Raw genomic sequence first — 19,248 nt, 5'->3', positions numbered from 1 at the left:
ATAATGAAAGATATGTCATTGACGAAGAGAATAAATAAAAGTGGTCCTAAATGGGAGCCTTGAGGAACTCCTGAAGTGACGTCAACGGGATTTGATATCTTTCCTTTGTATTTTACTATTTGATGACGGTCAGTTAAATATGATTCAAGCCACTTGAGGAGTGCGTAATGAATTCCCATTTTTTGAAGTTTAAAAAGAAGCATGGGTATGTCAATTCGATCAAACGCTTTGCTGAAATCTGTATACAACACTTCTACATGGTTTCCGTTATCCATTGCATTCAAGGAATAATTAATTAATTCGATCAAATTCGTAGTTGTTGAACGGCCTTTAAAGAAGGCCTTTAAACGCCTCGAAAAGTTTCGGAATGCAAGAGATAATAGCTATACCACGATAATTACGTATGTCGGATTTTTTACCCGATTTAAAGATAGGCACTAAAAACGAGTTTTTCCATATTTTAGGGAAGTTTCCGCCCTACAAACAATCGTCTATTGAAGAAACGACTTCTTGGCCATTTTTATTCAACTGCATGCTTAATAGTACTTGTACTATTTTTAATAATAACTTCTGTTCAGGATTTGTTCACACAAATCTGGAGAATTTATTCAACCACAACATTGAACTACTGGTGTTATAAGGTATGTCGAGAAGCTTTTATTCGACTTATATGAGAGTTGTAACAGAGTTTATACGATAAATTTATTGATTATTCAGCGTTTATTAGACATCACTGCTTCCTAAAAACAGTGATGCTCTGTATACGTTTGATTCTCATGTGAAGTAACGTTTAATTAGACATTATTATACATTTATTAAACGATTATTCAACTGTGGGAAAATTAACCCGAAAATAAGAGGACAGACAGGGACAAGGGAAGGGTGTGTGTGTTTGTGTATTGTATTGTATTGTATTTCAATATTTCTGACGTGATATTAGAAAATTTATTAATTACTTATACATGCCGATGTATGGGAATCGAACCATGTACCTTCCGATCACCAGCCGCTTGCCTTGTCATCTGAGCTATCCTAGAATTCATCATATGGGCAACTCAATAATCTATAAAAGCTTGCATGAAAGTAAACACCTATCAGCACTCCCTATCGCAACTCTAGCTCCTTCAAGGCCCTGTGGGGATGATTAATTCATTCATCGTTGTTTTAAATGAGACCAATGTTGCCTCTTCACATCTCCAAGTCGAAAGAAGGGATGCTCGGTTATATTTTAAACTAGATCAATGCATTCATTATCGTTAGTCATGTGATCGATGATTACTATTTAAATTAATTATGTTCTACACAAATAATAAAAAAGGGTTGAGCTTGGGATTGAACTCACGACCTTCTAATTGGAAAGCGGAAACGGTAACCACTACTCTACTGATTTCGCCTTGTTGTAAGACTGAATCAGTATTGTCGAATAATTAATCTAATAAGTCGTTTATAAAGCATTTACAAATCATGTGATTACAACATGGACGCATAGTGGTATAAGAGCTATTATGCTGACTGTATTCACCGTTATTCAGCAATATTGTAAAGTAATGCAATGAACAATGAGCTGGAGAACATTTATTAGACGTCTAATAAAGCATGTTATTCAATCAATTGAAAACAGTCGAATTAAAGTGTAAATGTATGTACAAATTACACTTATTCAGTTTGTTATTAGATCGTACTTCTGGCGTTGAATTGGGAAGACATTTAACACTTTTACAGCTTTTAATAAGTAAATTAATCAGATCAGAGCAAACAGTGGAACAATGAGCTTTTTCAGCACATAATTCGACAACTCTTTTTATTCAGCATTGTACACTTTTGTACAGCATATATTCATATATGCTTATTTGTGACTTTGAATTGTTTGTTGGGCGGATTCCAGTGACATATTGAAAATCCAAAATAATGGAGCAGTAAGTTCAATTGCTAAAGTTTTCATAAAAACTGGCGGAACACCGTCAGGGCCAGGACCTTTAGATGCATCTAAATTGTTTAAGATATCATGAACCTTGATTTGACTTACGCTGATGTCACTTGAAAATTCTGGATATGATTCAAAATATTCACGATCACGGTCCTCTTCTGAAAACGTAGTATATATACCAAATACCATGTAGCAGTAATACAAATGGTATTTTTAAGCAGTTTTTTTTTATTTCTCGCGGATTAGTATTTGAAGTCGTGGATTTGTTTTGAGAAATCGCGGATTTCGCGTATCACATTTTAAAAATCTTGTGCGGTATGTATGGCCAGCAGGAGGCCCTCATTTTAGTGTTCTAGATGCACTTCCATAGTTGCTAATTGAGAGCTTTCTAAGCCTGTAGTATTTTTGTATTAGTATAACTGTGTGGTAGGTACAACCATACTCTATGCCAAGGGTAGTCGAGATTTTTTTCAACCCGACCCTGATCAGGAATCGAACCCGGCCACCTCCAGTATACTGACTGAGCTAAGGAAGGTCGCCAAACTAAAAGTTTCAAAAGCTGACAATGAAACTAAAATGGAAGAGAATCCAACTTTTCCCTAGGAAAACATACGAAAATGTTAAAACAAGCTGCTATGTTATAGAAGTCAAAATTCGTATTCCAGCGTTATGCAAGGTCTTTCATGGTTGCTCACTCAAGTTTTGGTTTGGAGCATACATTTTTGTGTTTCATTTGTTCAGCGTACAATGTTCAAGGCAATAATAAGACCGGTAAAAACAAACGTTTTTGTCGTCGACTGTCAGTTACTATTATGCTATCTTGCAAAGTTATATAAGCTTTATATATCCTACCCTTCATGAGCTTATAGAAAAGAAATTGGACAAGTGGGGAATCGGAATCAACTTGTCTGCATGAAGATTATGTCATGTACTGTATAGTTTTTAAGGTTCTTTCTGATCTATCAACTTCTCCTATGGTAGCCTTTATTTATTGAATTTTTAAATATGTTTTCTCCAAATAAAAAAAAACTTTAATTTTCTATAACATTACAAAGAATGATAACAACGATTCACAGCCTAATGGTATGTTAGTCTTGTGATTGCAATATGGATTTGCTTATTATAAGTCATAAGTATACAATATGTGAGGATTTTGTATGGAAATGTAAATTCTGGAAAAAACTTGCTTGTACGCTATAGTTCCCTGTAAGAAGTGCAACTACATTTCTCGCAAGAAACATATACACAGGCTGTAAGATATATACACTTCCATTTGATATACATACATGCGATTTGCATTGCGTGTACATCTATTGCTTAAATGAAATAATACCATAACTGGTGCACTTTGCTTTAACAGTTAATTAACAGTATAATAAGCATCTAAAAATATATTCATCATCAAAGATATACATTTAGTTTGAATGAAAACCACATGCTGTTATCTTCTATAATGACCTCTATTTTTCAATCCATTCCATTTTTCATTTACAGCTGAAAGAACTCACCAAATCACCATACGTGTTTCTGGTACCGATTCTTCCCTCCAGCGAGGAAGGTCTCATACAGGTCATCAACGATAACGTCCTAGATAAGGAAATCCGTTTTTCGGTAAGTAATTTACCCATTTATGAATTAGTTTTAGATTAAACGTTCAGGGTTCAGTGCGGTCGCTTGAGTTTTCTTGTTCTTATCAATCATTCCATGTATTACGTACTGCAACATTCAAGTAATTATTTTTTGCCTGACGACACTTTACCAAACTGATTCATTCCGTTCAGGCGACGTGCCTAGAATACATATGTATAACAGGTTCAAATTTGCTGCAAAAAGAAAAGTTGTCGTTTCACGGCATTCATACAGTGCTTTTACTCTCTTCCGTCGTGTCGTTTCCTTTCCATGGGTAGCAAATCTGTGATTTTGATTGATGGTGTAACAATTTGTCGGTGCAGAATACGGCAAAAACGTTTGTTTTGTTGTGGGATTCGGTGGGACAATCGCAGTGACTTTCTGAACGCTGGCCCTCACGTCACCACCGTTACGCTAAGCAAGACTGAGATTTTCCTTTGTCCTCCGTTTCTTTATCATGAATTATCGCATGCCAGAATGAGAAAACTTTCGGGAGTGCTCATCTTTGGTGATTCGAAGATTATTTCCGTCGTTCCCATTCGCCGTTTATGGCGAGGGTTTTCCTTTCTTGCTGATGGATTTCGTCATCTTCTTCGGGCAACCAGGTAGGCATAAATGATTCTATTAATTCCTAAATTTGGGTTAGTGTCACGTGAAAAAGATTCCCAGAAATCATTATTGCGTCACACTTGACCTTGTGAGTGATACGTAAACAAAGCAACTAGTACCATTAGAGATGATTGTGCTGAAGCAACTGTTTGCTATCTTTTTAGTGAGATTCACACATAGGTTTTTTTTTCAGTAGTCAGTATTTTTTACTGGGTTTTTGAATTGCTGAAAATGTCGGTAAAAATTCAAATGACCGTTATCCGTAAGGAATCAATAAAATCATCAAATTAATAGTTAGTTAACAGAACTATGGCTGTACAAGTTCGGAATAAATTTCTTTGAATTTTCCTTAAATTTTTAAGCTTTCACCGAACAGTTCTGCAATTGAAAAACTCAGACAAACCTTATTGACTGGATTAGTGTGTAAATTAAAAACGGGAAAAACTATTGTCTGCTTCAAAGTTCATTTATTACCTCTAGTAATTTTGCTAACATTCTAACTCCGATTCACCGGATTTGTGTATCCGTGCCAATAAAAACATCGCGTATCTCGAGCCATACTCCACGTTTGCTCAGTACTGCACCCAGGTGTATACTCCAATCAATCTTCAGACAAAAGTTTTCACTGAAAATATGGGGTGTGACTCTAAGTTGCATTAAAATATCTACCTATGTTTAGAAAGATTGGCTACAAATTCCAATTGAATTTTAACGATTATATTTCATTTTAAAAATTGCTTGTCAGATCTTGAGTATTTTAAAACTCAAAACAAATAAAATTAAAATCTTCTAGCTTCCCTTACTGAGACCGAAAACAACATTTCAAAGGTGTAGTGTCATTAGACCGAATGAAGCATTAGGCTAAAAGTCATTAGGACAAATTTTGCAAAGTGAATGATTAAACTTAGTATTTCTTAGAACATGTAACTTTGAGAATGTTTCAACACCTCTGTCTGGGGGATATTAAAAACATAACAACATCTTCAACTTATTTTTTTCAAGGTTTTGCAGTTTCTAAAAAACATTAAAGTCATACTTTTCTTGGTAAAAATGAAAACTTTAGGACTTGGAAACATTTATACCCCGTACAGACTATGGCTTATATCATGTAATATAGGCTGTATTGCAATGAGCACTCATACGTAGGATTTCCAGTGAATACTAGATATATGAGTGCTCATTGCAAGACATCCTATATTACATGATATAAGCCATAGTCTGTACGGGGTATAAGACTGCCATTGAGGAAAAAGAGTGGCGGAGTAGTAAAATGGCGAGTGTTTGCGGACGGTCCGACCGTGAAAATTCCCGATCAAATGGAATCGAATCCATCGGAACCTGTGCGAAAGTGAAGTGCTACTTATGGTGCGTTTAAATTCGCCGGGAAAGTGCCCGATCCGGGACGAAAATCATGATTGAACCCTTCCGGAGAGACATTTCACTTGGATGGCATCTTTACTGTCGTTATCCTGTTGAGATATCCTTTTTGCTCGACCATCATTGGCGACTAGTCGGCACCAATACCATCGTCCCGGATCGATTCGGGATGACACCAACACTATGATCCTTCGTAGGAGTGTTTTTTTTATGAAAACAAATGACCCTCTCCCAGTTTTTTTTCCTTGATTTGATTTTCGTCGATCTTGTTTTCCGTACTGACTTCCACTGCTACCGACGCCATGAAGGCGCTTCCACACCAGAACGCTGCCTATCGACCCATCAAATCATGGACCGGGGACCAACGGCTTTACTTAGGCGTGATCAGAGATTTTACGCCTTAGAAAATCCCGGCGGCGTCGACTGGGATTTAAACCAGGCCTTTTGGGGTAAGAAGCACGCTTACCACTAACCTCTCACAGTTGATAAACAGAAAGTTCTAATGCTTTGTAAACATGCAACTAAAAAGTGCAGTCTGAGGTCTGAGAGGCAGTGTTCTTAGCGCTTCGAGATTTTTTTTTTCGGATGAAGTCTTTTGTTTTAAAGCTTTTATAAAGAGATTTTTAGCCACGGGCTAGTTAGTCGCCGAGAACGGATCAAGACGTGCAAGGTGTTGCTGAAAAGTAAAAGTAATTAAATGCTTCGCAGTTGGCAACATGCTGTAGAAATTACGCTGAAAATATTGCTAGATTTGAGTGGAAAAGAAGTTCGATTATTATAAGAGCGGCGCCAGTGGTGTAGTGGTAAGCGTGATTGCCTCTCACCCCAGCAGGCCTGGGTTCAATCCCAGTCGGTGCCGCCGGGATGTTCTGAGGCATAACATATCTCATCACGCCTTCCTTCGGAAGCATTGGTGCTCAGCACGGAAGAATAAACCAAAGGAAAAAAGTTCGATTATTCTGAGTGGTGCAAAACAGAAAACGCGTGCTGGAGAGTAATGGCGAGGATGTTGCGTGAAACAGCTTCGAAAACATGGAAAGACAGGCAGATTATGTTGGTGAGATCTTTCTCTTTTGTCCTAGATTTTCACTGAATCAAGCTAAGAGTGTATAGAATCACAGTAGGCATTGGTTGTCAGGATAAATTCATTTGCTTACATCATGGCTTCACCAGAGCAAGCAGGTCGCCATTTGATCTTGCACGCTCGAAGCGAAAATCCCGGTCTATTCGCTTCTGGCAGTTTTCGATCAAATTCCTGGGCAAGAATTTTATACCTTATGTTAAATAAAAAGAAGTCGAAATTCTTCAAAAAGTTCCTTGTCTGCAAAACTTTCGTTAATTCTGGGACCATGAACCAGCATATTTACCAGGACGAGTGCCTACGGAAGAAACTACTGGCTTTTTTGGAGCAGCATGAGGTGGATTGCCTATTCTGGCAAGCTGCAACTACTCAAATACCACCAAACAGTGCACAGTGGGCAAAAATTGACAAAACCGCGACTAAATTGAATATCTCGGCTGCACAGCAAAAAAATAATTTTGATATCACATCAAAGTGGATGCACTACAATCATGTCGAAAATTTCATGTAATTTTTATGACCACATAAATAAACAAATGCAGTAAAAGCAGCGTAATGTCAGTTCATGCATTGTATTAATGATAATTTTGTCCTTTTTAGCAAGTAATATTACACCATATTTTCGACATGATTGTAGTGCATCCATTTTGACGTGATATCAAAATTATTTTTTTGCTGTGTGCCAAGCGGTTTCAGTTAACATGTTATACAAATTCTCAAAGGAAAAACTCTGCTGAATCGATTGGTGGTGGCCGGAGACTTTTGCGTACCGAGATAGAGAGCCGGGATCAACCCGACTTCCCTGTAAAGTAGGAAATGCCACTATCTACCGACATAATTTTATACTTTCCTTTACGTATATTACTGGAAATTTATAGTATTAAGTATATATGATGTCAAGACACCATATACGCCCTCAGGGAAACTCTACTGACCTATTCGTATTCGAGGATTCGTAACGACCGTTAAAGTGGACACATTATAAAAATTGTCCTAGAACCTTTTCTATGTTTGTTCAGAATCATGAGATCAAAGCGAATTTAATAAAGAATTTTATTTTTGGAGAAAAGGGGCCATATCCTGGTTCTCCGGATAATCTAGATTGACCGATAAAGTGGCCACATTATAAAAACTGGTCCTAGATCCTTTGCGGTTTATCCATATTGTTCAAAATCACGAGTTCAAAGCGTATTTAACTTGAAAAAAATATTTTGGAATATAGTGGCCATATCCTGTTTCCCCGGATAATCTGGATTGATCGATAAAGTGACCACATTATAAAAATGATCCTAGAACCTTGTGATTTTTTCTATGTTTGTTCAGAATCATGAGATCAAAGCGAATTTAATATAGAATTGAAATTTTGGGGTGAAGTCGGTTAATCCAGATTATCCGGAGAAACAGGAAATGGTCACTATATTCCAAAATATGTATTCCAAGTTAAATACGCTTTGATCTCTTGATTCTGAAAATATAGAACTAACCGCAAGGTTCTGCGGACAATTTTTATAATGTGGCCACTTTATCGGTCAATCCAGATTATCCGGAGAACCAGAAAAGGGGCACTGTACCCCAAAATATAGTTTCCATATTAAATACGCTTTGATCTCTTGATTCTGAACAACATAGAACAAATCACAAGGCACTAGGACATTTTTTAGAATGTGGCCACTTTATTGGTCGTTCCGGATCCTCCTTTAGGCCAGTAGAGTTTCCCTGAGGGCGTATATGGTGTCTTTGCACCGTATATACTTAGTACTATCAATTTCCAGTAATATACGTTAAGTAAAGTGTAAAATTATGACGATAGATAGTGGCATTTCCTACTTTACCGGGATTTCGGGTTGATCATGGCCCTATATCTCGGTACGCAAAAGTCTCCGACCAATGAGACCACCACCAATGGATTCAACAGAGTTTTTCCATTGAGAATATGTATAACATGTTGAAACTGTTTGGCAGCCGAGATATTCAATTTAGTCGTGGTTTTGTCAATTTTTGCCCACTGTGCAGTGGTACATCGAAAATGACGTCACAGTGGTTCGCATGTACGGTAAAAATAAAATACCCATTTATAGGTAAATGTCAGGAGTTCCCCAGGGCTCGCACTTGAGACCTCTTCTTTTCATTTTGAACGTCAACGATATCTCTTTTATTTTGAAAAATCTTAGAATGCTTATTTATGCTGATGACATGAAACTATTTTTAGAGATAAGAAATGATTATGATATGAATACGTTTCAGAATGAAGTTAATTTTTTTTATAAGTGGTATTGTAAAAGTTTTGTTGGAACTAAATGTTAAAAAATGTAATATTATTACGTACAGTAGAAAGCTAATCAAACCAGATATTCATATTTCATTAGGTAATCAAATTGTTCCAAGATGTGATAAAATAAGAGATTTAGGAGTTATTCTAGATTCTAAATTAACTTTTGTGGATCATTATAACACAATAGTTCATAGAGCAGGCAATATGCTTAATTTTATAAAGCGTTTTGGTTTGCACTTTAAAGTTCATTACACAACTACAACAATTTATGTTGCCTATGTGAGACCAATATTAGAATATTGCAGTGATGTTTGGTCACTTTATAAAAAAGGCATGAGGAACGAATCGAGTTAATCCAAAAGCAGTTTTTATTAGTTAGTTAGCAGTTACAGTTTTTTCTTCTGCCATCTTTTGAAGCGCGTTGCTTGTTAATCGACATTCAGGAATTAAAAGAGCGTCGGGATTATGCTATGGTATCTTCTGTGATTTAATTTTTATGTACCTTCTCGTCAATTGCGTAATCGACATTTGTTCGCGGTAGATCGCCACTGCACTAACTACGCGAAATATCGACCTATAAGTCAGATGATATCTGTTTATAATCTACACTGTGAAATGATAGACCTAAATATGCCTCCGCTAAATTTGAAAAAAAAAAAAAATATTTCCGAGCATTAAGAAACCATAGATTATAAGGTATAATGTTATTATGTAGTAGAGATGAACCAGCATAAGGCTGAAAGTCTCGTTAATAAAGAAAAAAAAAAGTTATTATGTAGTCTACGATTTTGATTGACGAATAGATAAATAAATAAATAAAATTTCGCTCATTTTCAATAAAAGTGACTCTACTCATTAATGAGTAAATCATTTTGACAAATAATGAGTAGCTGCTTTCAGTTATTTATTATTGGATGTAATAAATAACTTATTAGTGAGTAGTGCCACTTTATTTGAGCATGCGCTAAATTTGACACATAAATGGATATTTGATTCTTACCGTGTACCATGACATATACGTTAGTGTGTGTAAAATGATATTACACACTTAGAAAAAATCACCGGCTACGGTAATTAATTTACCGAATTCTTAACAGCTGTACGGTCGGTAATCGAGAACATTACCGAAACATCTGTAAACTGGATCAGCAAAACTAGCTGTCAAATTTACCGAACGATCGGTAACGTTTACCGATGTGCATTGCTTGATTTGAAGTCGACTTTACAGGAGAACTGTAATTTTGAGGACAATATGTAAATTGAAAATTACCGAGAGATCTGTAATTTTTTAAAAAGATAACCGACTCAACTGTTATTTGCTTTAATATCGTTTCAAGGTGGCGGTCACTGCAACGCATGCAAAAAATTGGCTGCAGTCGTGATCAATGTGTTAGTGTTGCAAATTGCTATACCCATGAACAAAAACAAGTTTTTTGTCAGAAGAACTCGGCGCTACACTGAAAACAGGGAAGCGTTGGATGAAGATTCCAAATGCTGTTTTTAGATCGTCGCAAACGGGAATGGAATTGGACCGACAGAAAAAACAAGCAACAACATCGGCGATCTGTTTTTGGTATTTATTTACCAAAATTAATTACTTACGGAAAATATCTTGACGACCTCCATAGTTTACCTTTTTATTTTTCACAAACACGAACGTTTTCAAAGTCGATCGAAAATCACAATATGGTGGATTTGACGTTTACCGAGACCGTTACCGGACTCAGTAATTGAACGCTTTGTTTACCGAAACTTCAGTAAAATATTTCAACGAAGTTAGTGATGAAGCTGATTTACCGACCTGTCGGTTAAAATGTTTACCGTTTTTGTTAAATTAAAATGAAATTACCGAAATTCGGTCATTTAATTTACAATTGTCAGCAATAAAGCGAGAAAATACCGAAACATCTGTAATTTTTAGCATTACCTATCTAAGACGGTAATTTTTTTTAACAGAACTCAGTGTGTCTGTTTAAGTGTGTATAGTGTAGTGTTCGAGAGATCACGCTCGGAAAACTCTATGGGTTACCTACACCTTCTTAAGGCGATTCCTTGTAGAGTCTACAAATGGCCACCACGTAGTCTATACATGTACTTCCACTTCGAATTTTCAATTACACATATCTCGTAAATTAATGCCCCATTTCACCTGAAATTGCTACTTCATGTATACTGCAGTACAGCAAACGCGGAGTAACAGTTTCACTGTGGTACGTATCGTAGAAGCTGACATTTGTGCTCTCAAATTTTCGAAGTGGTTACGAGAATAAGGATCTCACAGCGAAACACTTTAAGTAGATGTTGGACTAATTTTCCTTCCTATCCCCTACGATTGTAAGGGTGTGGTCAAGGGTATAATGCGATGTTTGTTTTGCAAATTTGGATGTGTTGGAAAAACCACTAAACAACAGGTGTTTTTTCTCAGCAACACCCAATATTTTCTGCCAAATGTATTGGTTGACCATTATATAGCCCCCCACGATTAAAACAATCACATATGCTATGCATGGAATCTTTTAGACCAGGCCTGCCCAACCTTTCTAAACTTGATTTTTTAAATGGCTGTGTCTTTGATCGATTAACATGTTTCGAGATGCATTTCGTTTATTACTCATTAGTTCTGGGCTAAAATTCATAATGATGAATACAATTGGGCTAGATATCCTTGCTGAGATCCAGAGGTCACGTCACGTTGGGCTGCGCTTTAGACTGGCGTTAAGGTTAAGGCTATGGTTGATGGCACTGGGCATTAATTTTGCCATTCGAACTTTTTATTTTGTCGTTCGATATTTTGTCCCTCTTTGAATCATTTGACGTTTTGTCCCCCTTGCCGAGCAGGAGAAAATTACTAATGAATACCTAATTCTGACCTTATACCAAAATTTGGTATTGACCAGCATGACATAAGAGGTAAAACATAAAAAAAATTGCAAGCAAAATACCTGTGTGGTATTGTTTTGGGATTGCATTATCATAATTTGTTATTGGAATGGTATTGGGTGAACATTTTTTTGGTATTATTTTTGGGTTATTTACCTCTCATGTCAGGCTCATCCATACCAATTTAAGGTATCGAGATATTCGTTCCTGCTCGGGTTCTCATCATTCAACCTTTGGCCCATTCGGCCTTTTGTCCGCCATCTCATCATTCGATGTTTAGTCCCCCTTCTCATAATTCGACCTTTTGTCACTCGACGGTTTGTCATTAGACATTTTGTCTTTCGACCTTTTGTCTTACAATCGACGTGTCATAAGTATGGGAACATACGTGATAGATGGGGGTAAAATAATTGGAAACCTTCGCCGCGTATACTTATACTAATCTTCATCATAGATCTGCCGATGTCAACGCAAAAGATACCATGCCGATACCATGACTATAGTAAATGTAACCTAAATAAACAAAAGCTCTGCAACTAGTTAATTTTTTTTTCAATTAGACCATGAAATCAGATATTTGCCGTCGTGCAACAAATATTCCATGGAATCTACCCATTAATTTTGCTTGCCTTTGCGGAATGGTTAGATTGACCAGAAAGACAAACTGCTAATTACTCCCTTCGGCTTCCACGAAGGGATGGAGAATCCATCCATTTCATCTACGATTGCCTCCATCAGACCTCGATGATGCTTCCCTCGACTGACCTTGTAGTCCCAGAGTTGAGAAAACTGATAAAAAGGGAAACAGACAAAATCTCGGTCGTTATTTCATTCGTTTCGAGAGGACAGTTTTTTCACTTCTCCAAATACACCATGGGGCAGGAAACATGTCCCAGATGAAAGCGCAATTTAGATGGAGTTGCGAAACGAACGAGATTATGTGAAGCTCCATTTTGAGCACTTAAAGCTCTCAACACTTGTTGGTGTATGAGTGCGGCCGGCGGTAGCTGAGTCGATGGTGAAATGAAATACAAAGTGCTTGAAACCTCGTCATTTATCTTTAACATAGTCGTAGAGGTTTCAAGCGGAGACAGGCAGTTACACGTCATTGATAAAGCACCGAATCATCCGTGCTACCGGGATTCGCACGGTCTGCAGGGTTTGGTGGTTGGGAGTACCTACCCCGAACAAACGACAAAAACTGTTTAGGTCAAGTGCGAAAGCGTGATAATGACTGAACATTGTTCGATTTTATCTCCTCCATTACGACGCAAACTGTGTGCAGGGATGCGATACTTGACGATAAAACACGCAACATCGGTTAAACGCGGTGTTGAACATGCCCAGTACGACAAAGTATCTAACTCGCCGGGACGGTATGATGTATAATTGTGGACCGGGAACAAGAGTTAAGTTGAGATAACTCAATTTAAACTGTCAATGGGAGTAACTGTTATCGGCAAATGGGGGTTGCACGTTTTCGCCATCACCAATTGTTGTAGGTTGGGGAATAGGATTTTGGAGTTCGATATAAACTGGTAAAATCCAATTTTGTTCTATTGAATCAGATAACTGAATAGTGCCTATTGTAATGCGAACAGATGTTTTGTCTATCGTGGTTTTGATCAAACACACCACAAATCAGGAATATGTAAGGTCACTATTATTACTGCGGTAAATTTGCATTTACAGATGAATCTACACAGAATATGTAGATAGATTATAAAAAAATACATATAGGGTTAATAGCTCTGAAGTTGACCTAAGTGTCTCTAATATTGAGCCCATATTTTCATTTCGAAGGATAACATTTTTTACCAAATTTTCACTAGTATCCAAATATATCCATTTAAAAACAGGAGAGTTTTATCGATGGGCCCAATTTTTGGATCTACAGTCCAACATAAGAGCCACTTCCCCTACATGAGTTTGAATGATGGCAGCAATTCAATTGGCTAGCACACAGCAAAAAAAAAGTTCATCAACGTTAAGGGGTATTGCCTTCAATGCATACTGGTAGAGTTTATCGATGTGGACAGGCTTCAATTGGACCGACCTACTTAGGGTGATGTCACGCCATGGAATTTACAATTTGGGATAACTATTTTCTGAAGCAGTCGTTGGCTAAAGCTGGCCTCAAACTAAAAACTCAATCATCTTTGAATGTCGCAGGGCTATCAAAACATGAACCTTAACCCTTTATTCTATAATACGTAGTCATTTTATACTCATTACAATGCTACGCATCATAAAGTGTTTTTCGGTAATTACTATGTAAAGCTATTTGGCTGGTAACCATATGCAGTGTGACGATCAATAATTTTAATTATCTTGGTTGATTCAAATTTGGTCATTTTTACTTGATTGAAAAAACGATGGGTTGCTATACTTTAGACCTTCCAGAAACTCCAAAAACATTGCGTGTTTATTATTGATAATGGTTATGAGCTGAGTGATTTATCTTTATTATTGAGACTTTCCGCCTTCTTTTCTTCCATAAGGTTGTTTAAATTTTATTCAATTTACTTGGATTTATGCTGCCATTTAGGTCGTTTTTTTATTAACTAGTTCGATTATTTGGTAGGCTCAATCGCGTTAGCTTTACGGAGCCGATAGTTCATTGTTCTTTGTTTGTAACAAAATTCACTTAATTCTATGTCTAGTAGGAGTTGGGCCGAATACTCGCGGCTTACTCGAGGTTAGAGAGGTACATTGTCGAAGGATAGGATCAGGGGAGGAGTTTGGGGGTAAGGTTTCGTTGTCTCATCAGAGCGTTGTCGCCAGTATGAATGGTAGTGCGGTTCTAGGTCTGGAGTTCGACCGGCTATGGTGACCAGTGGGCGACGATGAGACTCATCGAGACGGGGGGACAAGACAAACAAAAACTATTAAAGAGAGACAAAAGACAAAGGAATTAAATTCTTATACTAGACATTTGAAGAAACACATAAACCGACTGCATATAGCAGATATCGCGAGTTCCCAACACGTCTCTGATAGGAACATAGGGTTGTCTTCCTTGGGCCTCAAGGGTATTCAAAAGTCGCTCTCTGGCGGCGTCATTATCCGTACATTGCCAAACTGCGTGATCGATGTCATCGTAACCGTTTCCACACCGACAGATGTTGCTGTCTACGAGGTTTATTCTATTGAGATGAGCATCTAGCGAGTAGTGGTTGGACATAAGTCTACTCATCACGCGAATGAAGTCACGACTTAAGTCCAAGCCTTTAAACCACGCTCTCGAAGAAACATTAGGAATAATTGAATGTAACCACCGTCCAAAATTTCGGTTTGCCAACTCGAAAAGGTACTCTGACGCACTATTTAGGTCGTTTTAACTGGATAGTTTCGTGATGTAGTAGTAGTCCAATAGACAAAATCAGACAAAATCACATAAAAATCGTGTAATAATACTCAGTGGTAGATACACTATTCAGATGTATTCAACGCAACCGTGCCCTAAAATCAAATCTTGTTTTTTTTTTTTATTATAGTCACTTTAACACTCTTGGGTCATTCGTGACTTGTCCAGGTAAGAGATTTGAACTTGTGTTTTTGGTGTGCGAAGTATGGATGTTAACTACTACGTCGGAGCAGTCCACATAAACTTAATTTCTGTTTTGGCGTGTATGTAAGATGATTAAATTTTGTGACAAACCGGAATTATTTTTCTAGAATTGACAAACTTAACCACATTTGACTGTCTTGTTGTTGTTGTTGTTGTTGTTGTTGTCGATGCCTAGAACATACTTATGCTCTAACACGTCATCATCAATTTCTTGGTAGATAATGAATATTTCTGAATCATTTTTGGAACGTTGCATCTTTGGATCATTGTTTAGGAGTACGTAGACGCAGTTTTTAAAAAAACATAGGACTTTTTATGTAAAATTAAAGAGTGCTCACTAGGGTGTTTCATTCTGGAAAAAAGATTGATATTTTTGATAGGCCACCCCCTAGTTCAGTTCGCAACACAAAAACAAAAATATGTGCAAAGAATCAGCTAAATTGGTCAACGTTAAGAGGTTCAATTTTATTCGGGATTTTCAGCTGGTCTGATACTCTACTGTAGGGCGGTACGGCTACATTAACAGAGCGTTACTTACAAATCGTGGCGTGTAAGGCTTAAAGTTCGGCACAGATTTCGCTTTAAAGAACTATTGTAGCGGCTTCAAATTCTAGCATGAATCTGAGTAGAAAATTAACCAGCAAAATAGTCCATGCGGTAGAAGAAATGCATTCTTAACATCAACAGTAACAGCGAAATGCAGAAGATTCTACCAGAATCAATATATGTCCTGCAACTGTGTATGTTAGGGTGGTTCAGAATATTGCTCCACCAAGCTAAATCTATTATAAATCAGGTTCTGATCGTTCTTCCAAAATTTGAGCTCATGTGGTTGCGATTTCATACTACACTGGCCTTTTAAGTTTATATGGAAACAGAGGCGCATCGTGCAACCTCTTCATGTGCAACCGGTTATCAATTCTATCTAATCGTATGTATGTTCATTTTTATTGTTTTACTACACCTTTACATTTCGTGAAAGATACGGAAACATCATGTTCAGCAAACAGCCACAGCATGTTCGCCTGCGTGAATGAAATTACAAGGTGATACGCTTCAGACCGCATCGTGCTCCCTTTCCGTGAGAAGGTGAAAGGAAGTGTTACTGATACCTAAATCTACAACAAATTATATAGAACTTTTCCGTGCTAAATATTATCTGCAAATTTTCTACCTTGCTCGATTCCTATTCCGATTCGATCATGTTTTGGACCCTACCCAAGGTAATCCTGCTTGGATATCGATTTGAAAAATTCCTCTTCGATCCTTCGGATTTTTATAGTAATCAACTTGGAAGTCAATTTGGAGAAACTTTCATAGTGCCTCATGAAATTTATTTGAGCAATCCATTTAATATGCTCGCAGATTATGAGAATTATCCATCATCCCGGAAAAATTCCATTACACATTCCCGGCTTACTGCCAAGAAGGAAAAGGTCCCCCCTATTGTGATAACCACTTCCTATACACATGTTCTTCACACGGAACTTTTTAACTTCGTTAAATTCAAGTTTTTACTTCAAATTGACCTTCGGGATAAATGCAGTATATTGGCTTAAACCTTGGACGGCTTCAAACGTCTTCTCGAAGCAACACAAATTTTTCACTTCCGTCAAGATTGTCTTGAAAGGTCTGCCCAGTGGTGAATCCCTGGATCAGATCAAAGATGAATTGAAAAAATAGTTGGAGTTGAGCCAGTCCAATTAATCAAAATGAAAATGAAATCCCGTCCTGGCGATTCGCATAACAGGATTTCTAATGATTTTTCTTAAGTTCACTTCATGTTTAGTGAACATCTTTAAGGCCTTAGAAAAGCTAACGTTATGCTCCATGTCCGAGTGAAGTGGGAACACTTCAGGAAGACTGGAGGAAATTTCCAAAGGGGTCAAGTGATAGTATGTTTTTCGATAGCATCTCATTGTTGCGGTGCTTGCTCATTGTTTGAATTTCGTTCGCTTTCGTTGTTACCCCATTGGAAGCAGACAACTAGTGGAGATGTCGGTGGAAATAAAACTGACGATTAGATTCAGCTTGCTGGCATTGCGAATTTTGTGAAATCGCTGAACGTGGATCCTACTCAGATGATAGCTACATATCGCATAGCGGAGGAAAAATCTATGTTCATCACGTTCAAACAAGATGCTTTATTGTTTGGTACACACTTAATTTTCCATTATGCCGATGGGAAGTCAGTCGAGGTACGCATGTCGCCGCTGGGGGCTGGGGGCGAGCTGTATGTTGTTTGGAACGAGGGTGACGCGCTTGGCATAGATGGACCCCAGTGGCTCACGACGAGCAACTGAATCCGATCAGTAGCGGTGTGGTTTCTTCCTCCTTCTTCGGTGAATCGAGGGCTCTTGAGGGAAGCCCTGATAGCTAGCTGCTTACGGAGAGCCTTTCGTTGTGTATTGTAGAAAAATGTACAACACCACGCACCGAAAGCACTGCTGCATAATGACGACCGGACACCACCACTCACAACACGCACCGGATGGAACTCGATTTTGAAATCTGTGTTAGGGTAAGCGCAATCAGTGACAATTTAAATGGTGATGGTTCAATGGTGATCTTTTGAAAATTGATAAAGTCTTAATTCTAACAGATTCGTAGAAATATTTCATATGGATTGGCGTTTTAGGAATTAAAATCCATCATCTCTGGATCAAAATCAGGTCACTTTCATACCGCGACTTTGGTTTTTGAAATTACACCCCCAATGTTGATTTAAAAATACATACATACATACATGTTAGATTTAAACTTATGGGAACTGACATCCAATTTATGATCTTGACAAATGTCCAGAAAATACTCTTTAACAATTTTATGTTCGTCATGAAAAGGACCGTTTTGTCGTGATGGTTGAGTAATGCTGAGCTATTAGGGTGTTGTACACAGATGAGGCTGGTGAGCTATATGTTTTTTGGAACGAGGGTGACGCGATTGGTATTGATGGACCAGCGACTCACGAAGAGCTACTGAATCCGATCAGCAGCGGTGCGGTTTCTTTCTCCTTCTTCGGTGAATGGACGCTCATGTGGACTGCCTTTCGTTGTGTACTGGATAACAATGTTCAACGCCACGCGCCGAAAGCACTGCTGCTTCTGCTGCTGATGACGACCGACCGGACATGACCACACACGGTGATTGAATAAGCACCGTTCGGTGAGACCAGATGGAACTCGATTTTGAAATCTGTGTGAGGGAAAGCGCATTTAGCAAGCAATCGGTATAATTTTGATCACCATTACAACAGTTAAACATTTGTGTAATTTTCAATAGCGACTATTGAAAATTGATAAGTGTCCATTTTAGCAGATTCGTAGAAGATTTCCAATCAATTGGCTTGTTTATAATTAAAATCTATGCGCTATTGACAGAGTTATAAGTGGTCAAAACCTGACCAGACTTTTCGTAACGCGGTCGATTTTGGTTTTTTGGAATTTCACCCCCAACATGTTGCCAAAAGACGTAATCCTACGTAAAAAAGCAGATTTCCAATTCGCTGCATTTCCTCAATCGAAAGGGGAACATATTCTATCAAGGGAACAAAAATTTGTGTTTCCTTTGTAAGACGGAGGGGCATCGGATGAATTCCTGCCCCAAGCGAAAGGATCTGAGGCAGTCAGTACAACAACGAAGAAGGAGAAGAAGAAGAAAACCTGCAACAGATTGAGAAAGAGGCCAGTACGTACGCTGGTGTAGTGACTAGATGTGCATCGCCAAACGAGGTAAGCGGTTGAGGTCCTGGAAGAAGAGGTGGTGGTGATGGAAGTGACGTCCCCGGACGCCGAGAAGAACAGTGGAGAGGAAGAAAGCGCTGCTCAAAAACGTAGCCGCTTGTTCGGGATAGGGGACTATACCGAGAAAGAGCAGATAGAGGACAAAGATGGGGCTAAGCG

At 38.0% G+C, this 19,248-nt stretch overlaps 1 protein-coding gene across 2 annotated transcripts in view; it reads left to right on the top strand.

The window, feature by feature from the left end:
- LOC135704326 (cGMP-dependent 3',5'-cyclic phosphodiesterase-like) overlaps positions 1–19,248 on the top strand; it is a 171,514-nt gene that overhangs the window by 24,902 nt on the left and 127,364 nt on the right. For both annotated transcript variants that reach the window (XM_065225760.1, XM_065225758.1), the window contains exon 3: positions 3,422–3,538. In XM_065225760.1, the coding sequence (XP_065081832.1) occupies positions 3,422–3,538 (117 nt within the window). The remainder of the gene's footprint in view (positions 1–3,421; positions 3,539–19,248) is intronic.

Source organism: Ochlerotatus camptorhynchus, unplaced genomic scaffold (assembly GCF_037179485.1).
Source record: "Ochlerotatus camptorhynchus isolate MF236.1 unplaced genomic scaffold, CSIRO-AGI_Acam_v1.1 ptg000233l, whole genome shotgun sequence".
NCBI lineage: Eukaryota > Metazoa > Arthropoda > Insecta > Diptera > Culicidae > Ochlerotatus > Ochlerotatus camptorhynchus.
The sequence above is the reverse complement of the archived record's forward strand: the minus strand, read 5'-3'. Positions and strand labels throughout refer to the sequence as shown.